Genomic DNA, 16,571 nt, shown 5'->3' with positions numbered 1-16,571 from the left:
CAAAATTACTTTCAATGATGAAAAATTTACTTTATTATCTGCAAACTCAAGCGTTTACAAGTTTCAGTAAATTTACGCACACAGTGCTAATTAAAAAGACATCTCTTACAAGGTTCCAAAATTTCTTATGAGGTAAATCTAGTAAACGGTAGTATATGTCAACAGATTATTCTTTCACCTATTCAAAGACTCCAAACCAAAATCTTCAGAATAGTACACATTTTCGCCATCATCGCCTAGTTATCGGTTGGAGGTCTTCAGTACGGTATATATTAAATCATTTGCTATGCCTTTTATCGAGAACCCGACCTATGTGTGTACTCTGCAACTAACTGAGAAAATGAGGATGACTTATCTTCTAGCAATCTTGTAGGGGTGTCATACTCTTCAATGAGTCCTGCATGACGAGTAAGAGAAATCAAGTTGTGGATCGACAAGTTAAATAGTTCGATGGACTATATCAATATCGATACGAACCGTGACTTAGAAGCAAAACCATGTCACTGTGAAGGACAGAAGTTATCCGATGTGCAATCGTAATGACTGTACAGTCAGAAAAATGTTGTTGGAGAGTCTGTTGAATCAAGTTGTCTGTAGCTGTATCGACCGATGCAGTTGCTTCGTCAAGGACCAGCACCTTACTCTTCTTAAGCAGCACCCGACCGAGGCACACGAGCTGCCTCTGACCCATGCTCCAGTTCTCTCCATTCTCAGTAACTGCATTGTATGCATAAAGTGAATGAGTTTCAATAACTTCATCAATTCATTGAAACTTTCACCAGATTATCCATAAATATACCTGCAGAATCCAACTTCCCCTCCTTTTTTCTCACTTCATCTCCCAGTTGGCACTTATCCAATGCCTGATGCATCAATGAAATGTTTGCATTCATGAGAGGGGGAAAAGAAAACACAAAACAAAAGAGATTCCATGTAAAGAAATGATTAGAAGAGGAAACAAAGATACCTCCCAAATGTCCTCGTCTGCATATTCTTCAAGTGGATCGAGGTTGCTCCGCACGGTGCCTTCAAACATGGTTGGATCCTGCGGGATGATACTGAGTTTCGACCGCAAATCATGAAGTCCGATCGTCGTTATGTCGATGTTATCGATCACAATATGACCTGCTACAGGATCAACTATTCGGAAAAGTGTCTGTATTAGAGTTGATTTGCCACTTCCTGTTCTCCCAACAATGCCAGTTTTCTTCCCTCCTGGGAAAGTACACGTAATACCGCGCAACACAAGAGGCAGTTGCGGTGCGTAACGAACCTACACGACATTGAACAATAATCAGCAAAAGTCGAAGAAAAATCACAGGCGTCATTTGAAAGTACCTGCAGATCATGAAGTTCAACTTCTCCAAAGGCTGGCCAGCTACTATCTGGTCGGTTTTCCTCAATGACTAAAGGTGGCTCACTAGGAATTGAAGTATATTGAAATATTCTCTCAACCGAAATGATTTTGTTCTCCATACTACAAAGGTTCCATATTAGCCAAGCTTGCAACATATTTAGGTTCAGTCCATATGTTACTGACAAGCCAGCAACGCCTTCAGTGTACAGAGCAAAAAGGATTAGACTATTGGAGAGGGAATGTTTTTTTGAAGATCGACCAAAGTGAAGAACGTACCTGGATCAATGACTCCCACAGGGATAGATATTAAGAAAATCAAGGAGGAGGCAAATGTAATGGACGACAACATATCGAGACGGAAGCAGAGCCATTCCATCGCTGCAGAGTTATGGAACTTGGGACGAGAATATGCATCGGTCAGTTTCATATTGGTGTCCTGGAATCTGGACTCTTGTTCAAAGCTCCTAATAGTTGTTGATCCAGAAATGGTTTCGGAGAAAAGTTGTATAACTGGAGCTTTGCATACTCCGATCAACCGTGCCAGCTCTCGTGCTGCTGAAATGTAATATTGCTGCATAAAAAAAGCTCAATGTAATGTAGCTGCTGCATAGTTAAACATTATGCAACTTTGTTATCAAGACAAGGTGGGAAGGTATACCTCATACCAGATGCACAGAGCCATCACAGGGATAAAGATAATGAAAACCTGCCATGCAACTTGAGACATTACAGCAATAATTCCCACGAGCTGAATCGCATTGAAGCAGAAGGCCCCAACTCGGAAAGGTATATCCAAATCAATGGCACTTTGGTCTGTGGAGGCCTGAAAATAACGAACAGTATTTATAAACAATGATTACGAGTTTCAAGTGACTAATTGAAGAGCATCATTGTAACGGCCGAAGCCCATCGCTAGCAGATATCGTCCCCTTTGGGCTTTCCCTTTTGGACTTCCCCTTAAGATTTTTAAAACACGTTTACTAGGGAGAGAGAATGTTTTGTTCTCCTCCCCAATCGATGTGGAATCTCACAATCATGAATACAAATTCACTCACCCTATTGAGAATTCTTCCACTGGGAGTAGAATCGAAGAACGACATGGGAGCTCGGAAGATGCTCGTGTTCATTTTAACGAAGAGTTCAGTTGCTGCTTTAAAACCAGCTGTCACGAGAAGGGTCGATCTCATGAGGATACACAAAGAGCTTCCAAAGGCCAACGCAACGTAGACGATGATCAATCGAGAAGTGGAAACAGGAGACTCCATATCCTTCGAAACAGGAGTAGCCCATGCCATCCAATAATTACTTCCAATTTGAAGAATCTGAAAGAGAATCTGACCAAGCAATATAAGAGGCGCAAGAGCTCCACCATAAGCAGAAGTGATATATTTCCAGTAAACTGAGAACCCAACACTTCCTTTCTCTCTCTCTTCTGCTTGTACAAGCTGCCCTTTTGACTTAGTGGCATCAACAGCCTTCCCATCTTGTATGTCTCTTTTGTCTTCCTCATGAGTAATGCCATTGGTACTAAGCATAGACCCATCTTCCTTGCTAGCAGAAGCTCCAACAGAATTAATGGCTGATAATGCTTCCTCATGTGCACCAACGAGTGCCATAAAGTCGGTTCCAGAACGAAGAATTTCATCGTACTTTCCAGCTTGAGTGATCTTTCCATCTTTCATTACCTGATAGTAATGAATCTCCAAAGCTCAGATGTAAAAGAAGTACAAGGAGCATAAGGGAAAGCAAAGGTAAAAATCCTCAACTACTTACCAAGATAAGATCTGCAGCAGGTAAGAATTCTACTTGATGAGTTACATAAATGACTGTTTTTGAACTCAGAACACCAAGCAGACATTCCTATCAGAAAAATAACGCACAAGTGATTATTGTATATACACGGATCGAGTTCTAACGATAGTATATAACTCGACACGAGGAGAACTAAATAGGAAAAAGAAATTACCTTGAAGAGGTGTGAACCTGTATGAGCATCAACTGCACTAAAAGGATCATCAAACAAGTAAATATCAGCATCTTGGTATAAGGCACGAGCAATTTGGATTCTTTGCTTCTGTCCACCACTTAAATTGATTCCTCTTTCTCCTATTACCGTCTGGTCGCCAAATGCAAGAATTTCGAGGTCCTTTTCTAGACAACATGCTTCAAGAACCGTTTTGTACCTTTCTCTGTTCATCTCTTTGCTAAAGAGTATGTTCTCTTCAATCTTCCCACTCTGTATCCATGGCGACTGAGCTACGTAGGCCTTAGTCCCGCACACCGTCAGGTTCCCAGACATTTTAGGTATCTCCCCCAGGATGCATGATAGCAAGCTGGACTTGCCTGAGCCTACAGAACCACAAACAGCAACTCTCATGCCATGTTCCACTTTGAAATTGATATCACGCAATGTCAAATTTGACGAAGACGAATCCCAAGAAAAGCTTCCATTGACAATCTCAACTGCTGTAGTAGAACTACCACTTGGAAGCCTCTCTACAATATCAGACTGCAAGTCGTCAAGACGAAGGAATGACACTATTCTATCAAGTGAAACTTTGGTTTGGACCACCATTGATATTGTGTCAGGAAGATTGTAAATTGGTTCTTGAAGAATCCGAAATGTTGCAAGGGCAGATAACACTTTTCCTGATTCTAATGGGATCCCCAGAAGCATACAAGTCCCGAAAGTGACCACCGACACGAACGTCGGGGCACCCCAAAAGACGAACGTGGTAACCGACAATGTATAAAGAAACCTCTTTAACCATCCCGCCTCAATGTTTCTAAGTTCTGATATCTTAGATAGAAACTTCATTTCCCATCCTTGAAGCTTAAGAATCCTCATATTCCTCAAGATTTCAGATGTTGCCTTCATCCTAGCGTCTTTTGATTCCATAATCTTGTCCTGAAACTTCTCCTGCAACTTTCCCAATGGAACATTTATCAACATAATAGCTATGGTTGCAACAAAAGCAGCAATTGAAGCGAGACCAAGATTCTTATACAAAACCAACAGGGCCAGTACAACTTGAAAAACCACCAGCCAAACATCATGCATATACCAACTGAAGTCACCGACCCTCTCCGCATCTACAGTCATGAAGTTGATAATCTCCCCACTTGTGTGCTGTTGCCTTGATTGGCAAGAAAGAGTCAGACCCTTGTTGTAGATCATTGCAACCAATGCTGCCCGAACCCTCAATCCGATTTGTTGTACCCTAAAGAACCAATGCCTCATTGCAAGACACTCCACGAGTTTCGCCAGAAAGAACACACAAACCAAAACGTAGCCCTCGTTTTCAAAATCTCGACTACCATTGAGATATTGAACAAAAGTGTCAATAAGATAGGGGCCAACATAAGTAGCCAATGTGTAGATTAATGCAAAAGAAGCGGATAGAAGTATTTCTTTCCAAGCTGAGTAAAGCAAACCCTTAATCAGAGAAAACGTGGTGAGTCTATTGATGCTTCCACATTCAGACTCCAGCTTGTTTCTAAGAATCTGAAAGGTCCCAGAAACAGCATCATGGCTAGCAAGTTGAGGAATGTCCTCAAGGTCTAACGCCTTTTTACTTCCAGTTGAAATCAGAGGACCCATCCAAGAGAATGAAAGAATGCTCCATATTCCAGCAGTCTCATAAGGGGTCACAGTTTCATCTCCTCTGCAATTCTTCATCTCGACGTCGCCATTACTGAGAGAAGTATAGCTTGATTCTCCATTTAAAAGATGTTCTTCAAGTGGGTTTTGTTCACTCACACTCTTCCCAAAGAACCCAACATACATGATCAATAAACCAGAGACGATCGACATAATATCAGATACTAAGTATCTGATAGGCAACGAATGGGCTTGTCTATAAAGAGCCAAGTCCACAGCAAGGCAGTAACAAGAGACAACGAAGTATGAAACCCACCAAACTCTCAAATGAATTGCAAACTTAGATTTTCCTGATTTGAGAACTTGGGAGTGTAAACAAAAGGAAACAGTGCCCCATACAATTGCTTTCAACCCAAAATCCAGAAGGGTCACCATATGTTCCTCAGACCACCCATTTCTATACCAGTAGAAGCAGTCAAGAGAAAAGAAAACAAGACTAAAAACAGAGATAACGAGGCAGCATATGTAAGTTCCCTTATCATACAAACACCTCGTCTCTTTTTGACGTTCCCCACACCCTGCCTTCAACTTTAAGCACGCCCATGAGAAGAAAAGAACAAGAAACAAAACTAGGTGAGCTAAACCAGACAGGCCATGAGCTACATTGGGTTCAAGGAGAAAGTGAGCAACAGAGCCCACAGGGGAAGAAGGGTCATGAAAGAATAAGTTAGTTAAGCTGTTCATAGAGAAATCAAAGAAACCCATGAATATTTATGCAAGATGGGTGTACTACAACACTCAGCAGGGTTTAGTTCAATCTATGTGAAGAATGAAGGGAGTTCTCAGCTTCTGAAGCTCTATATAAGAAAGAGAGTCAAAATTTACCCCACTTTGGCAAGAAATCAGCGTGGTGCACAAGAATCAGTGGTTGAATGAAACGATAAACAGGCGAAACAATGAGAGAAAGCGACTAAAAAAACAAATCCAAAAGAGGGTTCACTTTCTACGCAATGAGACAGAGATAACGCGGATGAAAAAGATGGGTGGGGGAATTGAAACCGTTCTCCTTTTCCTTCACCTTGAAACGGGTTAAAGTAAAATCCAACCTTCTATCCTGTTAACCTGCACATTATAAGGCCAAAATCATTGGTTTCTTCTATCCCAAGTCAAAGATTTGTCCTGATTAGCGATTAAAATACAACAGTGTTCTAGTAAAAAATCAAGAACACTTTACAGGTGGTGTATATAGGAAAGAAAATGATGCGTGATCATAATGTAAAAACATAGTTACAAGGCCAAAATCATTGGTTTCTTCTACCCCAAGCCAAAGATTTGTCCTGATTAGCGATTAAAATCCAACAGTGTTCTAGTAAAATATCAAGAACACTTTACAGGTGGGGTATATAGGAAAGAAAATGATGCGTGATCATAATTTAAAAACAATTCTGACCCTTTTAACGATTTTTGCTGCAAAATGTTGACTGTGGGAGCAACGAGGATGGGGGAGATTCCACGACGAGATAGTGACGGCATAAAGAAAGGACATTGAAACTTGCGGGTCAAATTTGACGCCCAAGCATTTGAAGCCCCTTCTTGGTGGGGTTGAGTGATGCGCAAGGAAACTTCAATTTTTAAAGCAAATTTCGAGGGATTTGGGGTTGGGGATGGAAGCGAAAGGGGTGCCTCAAAGTTGGAGAACCAAGGATCATCAATGGTTCTTAATTTCCTTTTTTTTTTTTTTAATAAAAAATTAAATATTAATAACCCATCCCTAAAAAGAAAATATTTCCAAAAACATTTTATAGGTTAAATTACAAATTTGCCCATCTTCCAAATCATTCTCGGGGAGGTCTAAACCCATTTTTTGTATCGTTCGATAAAAAGATTTGTTCTCTTCATAAAAAACAAGAAGCAATTGAAACGATTCTCGAGAACCCTTAATTTAGGTATTGTTCCTCCAATTCTACGAGTTCATTTATTTTATGAATTATGACAAATATTTTTAAAAAAATGTTAGATTATATTTCTTAAATAAGTTAGAGACAGCTGTTTGTTTCTTTTATCAATAGTTATTGCCTTGGTTGTGGTAAGATTCGGTCGGTTCATATGAGATTATCTTAAATGTAGGTGTTGTACTTTTGGTTTAATTAGATTAGATGTACTGTGTCACAACCATACAATAAAAAGAGTACGTTGTGACCCTCACGTCTAGACAAGCAAAGTTGGGACCCTACAAAGACGCGCATTCGACCACACGAGAGCTAATACAGAAGTATGTCATGATGCGACCGAAGAGAACGGTGCATCATCCAACACACCATATAATGTATACATTGAAGAGGAAGTGAGGCATAAGCAAGATAGGGACAATGAGTAGACATGAGTGTCACAGATAGGCTTGTTGAAGGGTTGGGTAGGGTTTTGGACCTTAACCTCGAAAGTCGGGTTCTGAAGGAAATTTTGGCATGTAGTTCTAGAGTCAAGTCCTGAGTAGACATGAGTGTCACCAGATAGGTAACCTCGAAAGTCGGGTTCTGAAGGGAATTTTGGTATGTAGTTCTAGAGTCAAGTCCGTCCATATGAAATATGAAATCTTGTCAAATCTGGTGTCAATCGGATACCAGATAGATGCTCCACGACACCGTATATTAAGAGCATTAGTTTAATTTGAATCTAAAGTAATAACCTAAATTGTATTGAACCATGAAATATTTAATTTTTCTTTATAAATTTGTTAATTAATATGTAACGGCCCACATCCACCGCTAGCAGATATTGTCCTCTTTGGACTTTCCTTTCGAGCTTCCCCCAAGGCTTTAAAATGTGTCTAGTGGAAGGTTTCCACACCCTTATAAATGATGTTTTGTTCTCCTCCCCAACCAATGTGGGACATCACAATCCACCCCCCTTCGGGGCCCAACGTCCTCGTCGGCACTCTTTCCTTCCTCCAATCGATGTGGGACCACCACCAAATCCACCCCCCTTTGGGCCCAACGTCCTTACTGGCACACCACCTCGTGTCTACCTCATTCGGGGAACAGCGAGAAAGCTGGCACATCGTTCGATGTCTGGCTCTTATACCATTTGTAACGACCCAGATCCACCGCTAGCAGATTAATATTTCATCAGATGATCATGTGCAACTCAATCTTAATCACGAGTGAGTTATTGACTTTTGCATGTGAATGCTTGTCATTTGATTTGCATGGGTGAGAATGAATTTTGTAATCGATTCAATATGCCTATTATAGTGCTGGATTCGAGACTTGAACAATAATGAAGTCTCACCTTTTCACTTATATGAGAAATACTTACCCATGTATGAGAATGAGAAGCGTGAGAGGGTGGAGCTTCATTGTTAAGATGTCCCAGTCTTGCTTGTTCAAGTCGATTGACAGGGACGTCAACCAATTGAGTGGGGGAGGATGTCACGGTCATACATGTCCAAGGCGTGTTGTCAATGGCCACATGACAGATATCCCAATCTTACTTGTCCATGACGTGCTGTCCATGGTTACATGCTCGTTCCAAACTCCTTTTACACGCTTTCATCCTAGATAGGTTTTTACCATTTCATATTGGGTCAGTACAGGGTATAACCGTTCACCAAAATCGTATCTACACCTGCAAGGACTAAAATGCCCCAAAATGTACTGTAGAGAGAAGTTGACATAATTCTATTTCATGAAATTATGTTCTCACCTCTTAAGTTGTCAAAATGGTAGATTTATTGACTTGGTTACAAAAAGGACCAACCGGTAATAGCCCAATATAAAATATAAACAAATAAAAAAATTATTAAAAAAAATATACGGACAAAATAATAATTCATAAATAAATAACTAAGAAATGATTACTTAAAAGCAGATTGAGAGATTTTGGTTTGTATTACGGTAAAATTCTATCTCAGATTTTCTTTTCATTTATAGTTATGGTTAAAAGAAATTAATTTAGGATCTAACAGATTATGTAATAATCAAATCTCATTTTCACTTATCTCATTAATTAGTTTTTTTTGTTTTTTTGTTGTCAATTCTATAAATATGCCCGACGGCCAACGATAAATTAAAATTTGTCAATAATATTTGTTTAGAAAATAAATAGAGAAATATCTATTTAGAGAATGGAAATCTATTTATACAGGGAGGAGGGAAGATTGAGGAAACATTTGGTTAATAGAATTTAAAAATAAAATAGGAAATATCATAGCACAAGAAACCCCATATTAAATTTTGTCCCGTAACAATATATTCCCTACCACAGTAATGGTAGAAAATAAGATATTTAGTGAAAATAGCATAATATATATATATATATATATATAGATATATAATATTTCAAGACTTTTAACAATGAATCAAGGTAGATTAGAGATAATGTTATAAGTTCAAACTTGAAACTGATGTCATGAGCTCACATAGATTGATTCAGATTTCAAAGGACGGAATCAAACTTTCATTAAAGATATATTCGTGACGACTTAAGCTAGCTAGGTAAGTGGTCTTACTATCGGCATGGTTATATTTGATGTTGACACGTGTCTGTGCTTCTGCATGTGTCATATATACTGATATGTGTGAATTATCTGTGAATCGGTATGTTTATATTATGTTTATGTTATGTTATAATATGTGGATTGTATGATAATAATAATTATGGTACGATGTGTTCAAGGATATGTTTGAGATAGGATACGAGAATAATGTACAAAACGAAATCTAAGGATAGGAGTAAGATATGTTCATGAAACGTTAAGGTTAGATTACATACTGGAGTGCTATGAATAGGGGGGATTGATGAAAGAATATGGTTAGGATATGGGTAGAAAAGGATAAGTTTGTGATAGATTGATAGAATGATAGCGTTAGGATACGTTCCAGTGATGATATGACTAAGGTATGTTCACGTAACGATATGACTGTGATAGGTATAAGAACGTTAAAGCTATGATAAGTTAGGGAACGATATGACCACGAAGTGTTTACGATATGACATGTTTATGATACGATATATTGTGATGTGATATGTTATTTTTAGATTGTTTTGTGTGATCATTGAGGTAATTGTTGTATGAATTGCACGTTATGAAACGACATGTTAAAAGCATAGAGCGTTATGTTATGTTTTCTAAATTGTATGTATACAACATATTATGAATGACATGATATCACGATAAATGAAATGAAATGTAACCCCATTAGGATTATGTATGATATGTAGACTGAAAAATGAGAAGTGACATGTTAAGCATGAAAGATGATAGCAGGGTTACATTCATTAATGTAAAAGTAGAAATGTTGGGGACCTCATGCATTATGTGTGCTCATGCATTCGGGGAAATTCCCCTATTCCATCACGAGGGTACTGACGCGTACATCCAATGGCAGGACAACGATCGTTATGTTTTGCATAGCGCTGCCGTGACAGTTACTAGTTCTAAGGGGTGTCCAGCCTAGGGAGTGTCCCAGTGTATGCTAACCCGACAAGTAAGGTGGTCCAGCGGTGTGCGAATTTACTCGTAAGCCCATACCCGCACGTATGGGCTGTGTGTAGAGTATATGGTACACGTCCAAATTACCCGTTAGGACAATACCGTAGGAAAATAGACTGAAAGAATAGGTCTCGTCATTGCATTTGCATGTTCTTGCATTTAACCCCAATAGTGGGGTCACTTACTGAGTATTTCTTTAAATACTCAAGCCATGTACTACTACATTTTTCAGGTTCAGGCAAGACATTCTTGTACGGCTAATGACGGCATCGCAACTCGAGACCATGGCACATGCATATGATAGTGGTATTTATTTTCTTAGACTTAGGCTAGAATAAGATGTTTTTAACTTAAACGCTCATTTATTTTATTTCGGGTCTTTTGTTGTGTCGTTTTAAATATGTTTCGAAACACGTAAGTCCATGGCTGTGTTTTAAGGTAAAGGTTATGTTTTATGAAATTTAAATGAAGTCTTATTGTGATGTCTCACATTGGTTGGGGAAGAGAACAAATCACCCTTATAAAGGTGTGGAAACCTTCCCCTAGCAGACGCGTTTTAAAGTCTTGAGGGAAGCCCGAAAGGGAAAGCCCAAAGAGAACAATATCTGCTAGCGGTGAATCTGGGTCGTTACACTTACAAGCAGTAGTTCATAACTCACTCAAGATTAAGATCTAGTCGCACATGATACCGTCGTTAAAAACCTGAGAATACTAACTTTCAATCTAGATCTCGATATAAAATAAATTTGTAGATTTATTTCTCGTGCTAATGAAGTGGGACCAATTCTCATTAATTGATTACAATTAGAAGGACATAAACATGAGTTTACTTCTAAATTGTCGTTTTTATGTCCAAAGATCAATTGGAACATCAAAATGTATTAATGTTTTATTTACAAATATAGCAACTTGTTTGTTCATTTGCATCATCCCATTTGAAATGTTTTTGTTTTGTTATATATCTTTTAATACGTTTGAGGTGTCAATCCGATACTTGACGAACGATGCACGGGACCATATGTTCGTTTGTCAAAATAACATCTACTTGTGAAAGATTGGAAATACCTCAAAATATACTATAGGGGGAGGACATGATGTCATCTCTCCACCACCCGTGGGCCCTGTGACTTAAGCAAGCTACCCTGTAGCACATATGTGTATCACAATTAGCGTGGGTAACATAACCATATCACAAAAGGAATGTCGAGACCATTAGATGTCAAATATGAATTCCAAATCTTGATCTGAAACTTGGGAATGAGATGTTACATGTTTGTTATCAGCAATCCTACAATGGGGTTCTGCCCATGTTGCAACACAATTAGCCGCTGAAAAGATGGTCGAACACAATTAGCCACAGAAAAGATGGTCGAGGGAGGAGGTACTGTTGCTGCTAGAGAAGGAGTTAGACCAATCATCATACTGTTACAGCTACGATGGGTTTAACCATTACTAACAAAATTTAATCTTTTACCGCTTAAATTTAATACATCTAACAATTATTATGAGATAGTTGTCACAGACTGTTGTTGCAGTTAAAAATCTCGTAGTTGGACCTTGGGTTGGGTCGATCGGTCCGTCTATGGTGAGCACCAATTGGCTCGTCCTTTCTGTCGGTACCTTTGGAGTGGGTATGTAAGCAATGGTGTGAACATGGACTTAAAGTTGTGCTTGCATTGGGTAGGTGTTGGTGGGCATGATGTATGCACAAGGGTGATAGGGGCGTTGCTGCAACATGGGGCTTGGCGCACGCACGAGAGCGAGCATTGGCACCCATGAGCACGCCTTGGCCATAGGCCTTAGCATGTACACGAACCCACACCAACCCAACTCACGCATACATTTTAGTTGGCGACCAAATGGAGCAGGTTCGAATGGATCGTAATTAGTTTTTTTATTACTAAAAACTTTTAACCCAAACAAAAAGAACCATCACAAAAAACGGTTCCTATATAACATAATCAGACCAGTCATTGATATGAGAAGTATGATCCATTGTGAAACTAGGAGTCTTATCCAACTTAATCGGATTCGCCTTCCCGCCGATCAGCCTCGCCGGATTCCCGACCGCCGTCGTCCGCGGCGGCACATCCTTCAAAACCACCGACCCAGCTCCAATCTTCGCCCCATCGCCGATCTTAATATTCCCCAAAATACAAGTCCCAGCGCCAATCAAAACCCCATCGCCAATCTTCGGGTGTCGGTCGCCGGAATTCTTCCCGGTGCCACCCAAAGTCACATGGTGAAGAATTGACACATCGTTTCCGATCACCGCCGTCTCGCCGACGACAACGCCGGTAGCATGATCAAGCAAAATCCCACATCCAATCCTCGCACCAGGATGAATATCAACCGCAAAAGCTTCGGCGACTCTGTTTTGAATCAACAGAGCCAAGACTTTCCTTCCTCTGCACCAAAGTTTATGAGCAATTCGATGCGATTGCACCGCTAAAAACCCTTTGTAATTCAAAAAACACTGCACGTAACTAATCCAAGCAGGATCCCTTTCTTTCACCGCCTGCAAATCCCTAATCGAACACCGCAAAATCTCGCCGGCATCTTCTTGAATCACATCGGTAAAAAGCTCGAACAGAGTCGAACTCGGAAGGCTCAAATTACAGAGCTTAATGGAGAGATGGTTCGCTAGAGCTCGTTCCATGGATTTATGAGACAGAATCGAAGTGATGTAGTAGCTAGCCAAAATGGGTTCGTGTTCCATGTCGGCTCGAGCTTCTTCCTGAATTTTGAACCACAGATCGGAGTCGGAAACAGGGGAGTTGAGGATTTGGGGATTTGGGGAAATGGGTGGCGGAGAGAGATGGTCGGAGAAGGTGGGTCGGGAGAAATTGAGGATTTTGAGATGAGGGTCGGTGGGGAGAGGAGTGGTTGGGTCGAAGTGGAGTGGCGGAGAGTTGTGGTGGAGACAGGCGGCGGCCATGGGAGAGGGATGGAGGTCGGGGGAATGGGAGATTAAGGAAGAGAGATGGAAGGGAGAAGGGTTGTGGAGGGCCATGGGGAGACGGGAGAGAGGTCTGTATAGAGGGGAGGGGCGAGGGGTGAACATCAGAGGAAACTGGAAATTTTCTCGGGAAAATTTGGGAGATTTTCCCGGAAAGTGGTGAGAGGAATGGATAACGAGGGCCAATGGTTTTTAAAGAGAAGATGATTTTGAATGTTGGATTATTGTTGATTGATGATTGATGATGATATATAAAATTTTAGCGTCCACCAATCATATGATGAAAATAAAAAAATACAAAAAATAAAAAAAATGTTTGGCTACTCCCAAATGTGGTATCCGTTAGTAACAACTTAAGCTCACTGCTAGTAGATATTGTCTCATAACTGTCGGTCTCACGATTTTAAACCGTGATTTTTAGGGAGAAAATTCCACACCCTCAATAACAAATGCTTCGTTCCCCTCTCTAAACGATGTGGTATCTCACAATCCACTCCCCGAGGACCAACGTTCTCACTGACATACCGCTAAGTGTCTAGTTCATATATCATTTGTAACAGCTCAAACCCATCACTAGTAGATATTGTCTATTACATATAATTGTTAGACTCACGGTTTTAAAACGCGTCTTTTAGGGAGAGGTTCCCACACCCTTATCCAACTGATGTGAGGGATCTCAGACCACTTGTAAAATGAGTAATCATGTGAAGAGATATCTATTTTAAACGTTATATTATATTTTTTTGCTTATGAAATATTATTCCGTTTATTATCATGTTTTAATTTTTTTTAATGGACTTATTAATTTTAGAAGGCGTCTAATAAAAGCTACTATTTTAATTTTTTTGGTCAAACAGGGTCGTCTTCATCTTCATCAATAGCTTGAAGATTAAAGGTCGGACTAAGTCTAGCCTAAGCTCGATTTAACCTTATCTCAAAGTCAAATTTTTATCGGCTAAACTCAACTTAACTCGTTTATTTATTGGATTAGATATAAATCACCATTTTTTAAAATTAGCTTAATGCACAAGCTTACCCGTGTGGGTTAGCCAGTTTGAACAAGCTTACCGACCCAACTCAATGATAAAGATGATATTAAAAGATAATTATTTATCTATTTTTTAGTCAAATATTCAACGACTCTTTCACGCTCAAAAGAAAGGTAATATCTTTATTTCTTAAAAGTAGTAGACACGGACATCTAATTAAGAAAAGTTTGAAACGACCCCTAGATTTCGCACCTGTTGGCCTCGTCTTCTCCTATGACGTAGTCATGTTATCTACTTCTCGATTCTTAAAAGTGAACATGATGGCTCCGACATTCCCTTACACATGGTCATGTTATCAAATCCTCGATTCTTAAGAGCGAAGACTATCCCCACATACCAACACGAGTCCTTCTAGGATACGTTATTCTCACTCACATGCATCTTAGAAAATTCTTAAGAGGTCACCCAACATAAAATTACTCAAAGTAAAGTACGCTCAACCATGACTTTCAATCTTTGTAAGTCTTCCTTAGTTATCATATTCTCAGTATCTCTCTCTTTCGGATGTGGTCTTAGTTTATTCATATACCTCTCATCTACTCAGAAGCGAGAATGTCAGCTTGAGTAACACAAACATTGGCGAGAATCCAATGCCCAAAAAACCTAAGGGTTCCTCTGCAAGGTTCGTGCACGGAGGGTGAGTCAGGGCCTAAGATCAGGTCGAAAGGAGTAGTCGATGGACAACAGGTGAATATTCCTATACTACCCCTTATTGGTCCCGAGGGACAGAGGAGGAGGCTAGGTTAGCCGAAAAATGGTTATCAGTTCAAGGATGAAAGTGCCCTGTTTTTTTAGAGTAAGAGGGGGAGTGTCACGTAAAGAAATCACGATATTAATGCTTTATTGTCTATTAAAAAAAACATTAAACTATTTTAAAATTAATTTTCCAAATGATCCCTAAATTAATATTTCAATAATTGATTAATTAAAGCAATTAAATGAAGTTTGACCCTACAATATGAAATTAATAGGTAAGAGATAAGCTTTTTTATTCCAATTTAATTCAATAAAATTTTCAATTCCTTTCTTCACAAGTTTCTTAAATTTTAATGACAAACACGAATCAAATTTTAATTCGATCATTTTTAAATCAAAATAAAAGTCGTAAGTTCGTTTGGTCCCTATATATTAATGAATCGAGAGAATAAAACTCAAAATTTGAACTAATTTTTTCAGAAATTTGGATGAGAAACGAAAAACTTTTATTTGAACACGTACTGATTGAGCGAGACCTTTAAATCCAAGGCACCTATGAACTACAACGTCTTAAAACGAGACATTTACGTTATCAATTTGGAACGATTTATGTTGTCTTGTCAAATCAGACGACAATGGTTTTTTTTTTATTGTCTAAAAATATGTTTTCAAACGATGACGTTGCAGGTTATTATTATTATTATTATTATTATTATTATTATTATTATTATTATTATTATTATTATTATTATTGTTGTTGTTGTTGGGAAAAAGAAATAAAATAAAATATTGTATGTGGAGAAAATGAAAGGAAAATCCACTTTAAAGCCACTCATTGAAATAAGTTGTATGTGCTTAGAATCCACATTGTGGAGTTGTGATTCATCCTTTATTATACTCCAAACATTTGTCTATCAATGGTTCAAAATGTTTTGGAATCTTTCTCTCTTTCTCTCTCTCTCTCCTCGTTAATTTAGGTCTGAATTTTTGGCTTTAAGCTCCGATCTTTTGGTGTTAGGGTTAAATTGTTCGTTGGGATTGAGCGGGCTTATTGTTGGTAAGTGGTATTTTTCGTTGAGATCTTACATTGGTTGGGGAGGGGAACGAAACATTTCTTATAAGAGTGTGGAAACCTCTCCTTAGTAGATACGTTTTCAAATCGCGAGATTGATGACAATATGTAATAGAGCAGAATGAATATTATTTGTTAACGGTGAGCTTGAGCTGTTACAAATGGCATTAGAACTAAACACTGGGCAGTGTGCCAGGCGCTTGCCCCAAAGAGGTGGATTATGAGATTCCACATTGACTTGAGAGGGGAACGAACCATTCCTTCTAAGGGTGTGTAAACCTCTCCTTAGTAGACGCGTTTTAAAACCGTGAGGCTGACAACAATACATAATGAGCCAAAACGGATA

General features: G+C 39.1%; 2 protein-coding genes across 2 annotated transcripts; both read right to left on the bottom strand.

The window, feature by feature from the left end:
- Positions 1–15: 15 nt before the first annotated feature.
- Positions 16–6,608, bottom strand: LOC111446180 (ABC transporter C family member 3-like). The gene is made up of 11 exons (XM_023084888.1): positions 6,409–6,608; positions 3,324–6,080; positions 3,131–3,217; positions 2,413–3,042; positions 2,016–2,180; positions 1,634–1,928; positions 1,339–1,553; positions 968–1,273; positions 800–863; positions 478–717; positions 16–397 (listed from the first exon to the last, which is right to left on the bottom strand). Exons 2-11 carry the CDS (start codon positions 5,721–5,723, stop codon positions 294–296), a joined length of 4,506 nt encoding a protein of 1,501 aa, XP_022940656.1. The 5' UTR covers positions 5,724–6,080; positions 6,409–6,608; the 3' UTR covers positions 16–293.
- Positions 6,609–12,324: 5,716 nt separating this feature from the next.
- Positions 12,325–13,616, bottom strand: LOC111446191 (serine acetyltransferase 1, chloroplastic-like). Its single transcript, XM_023084900.1, has one exon. It carries the CDS (start codon positions 13,511–13,513, stop codon positions 12,398–12,400), a length of 1,116 nt encoding a protein of 371 aa, XP_022940668.1. The 5' UTR covers positions 13,514–13,616; the 3' UTR covers positions 12,325–12,397.
- Between the last annotated feature and the right edge of the window lie 2,955 nt (positions 13,617–16,571).

This window comes from Cucurbita moschata, unplaced genomic scaffold (assembly GCF_002738365.1).
Source record: "Cucurbita moschata cultivar Rifu unplaced genomic scaffold, Cmos_1.0 Cmo_Scf00008, whole genome shotgun sequence".
NCBI lineage: Eukaryota > Viridiplantae > Streptophyta > Magnoliopsida > Cucurbitales > Cucurbitaceae > Cucurbita > Cucurbita moschata.
The sequence above is the reverse complement of the archived record's forward strand: the minus strand, read 5'-3'. Positions and strand labels throughout refer to the sequence as shown.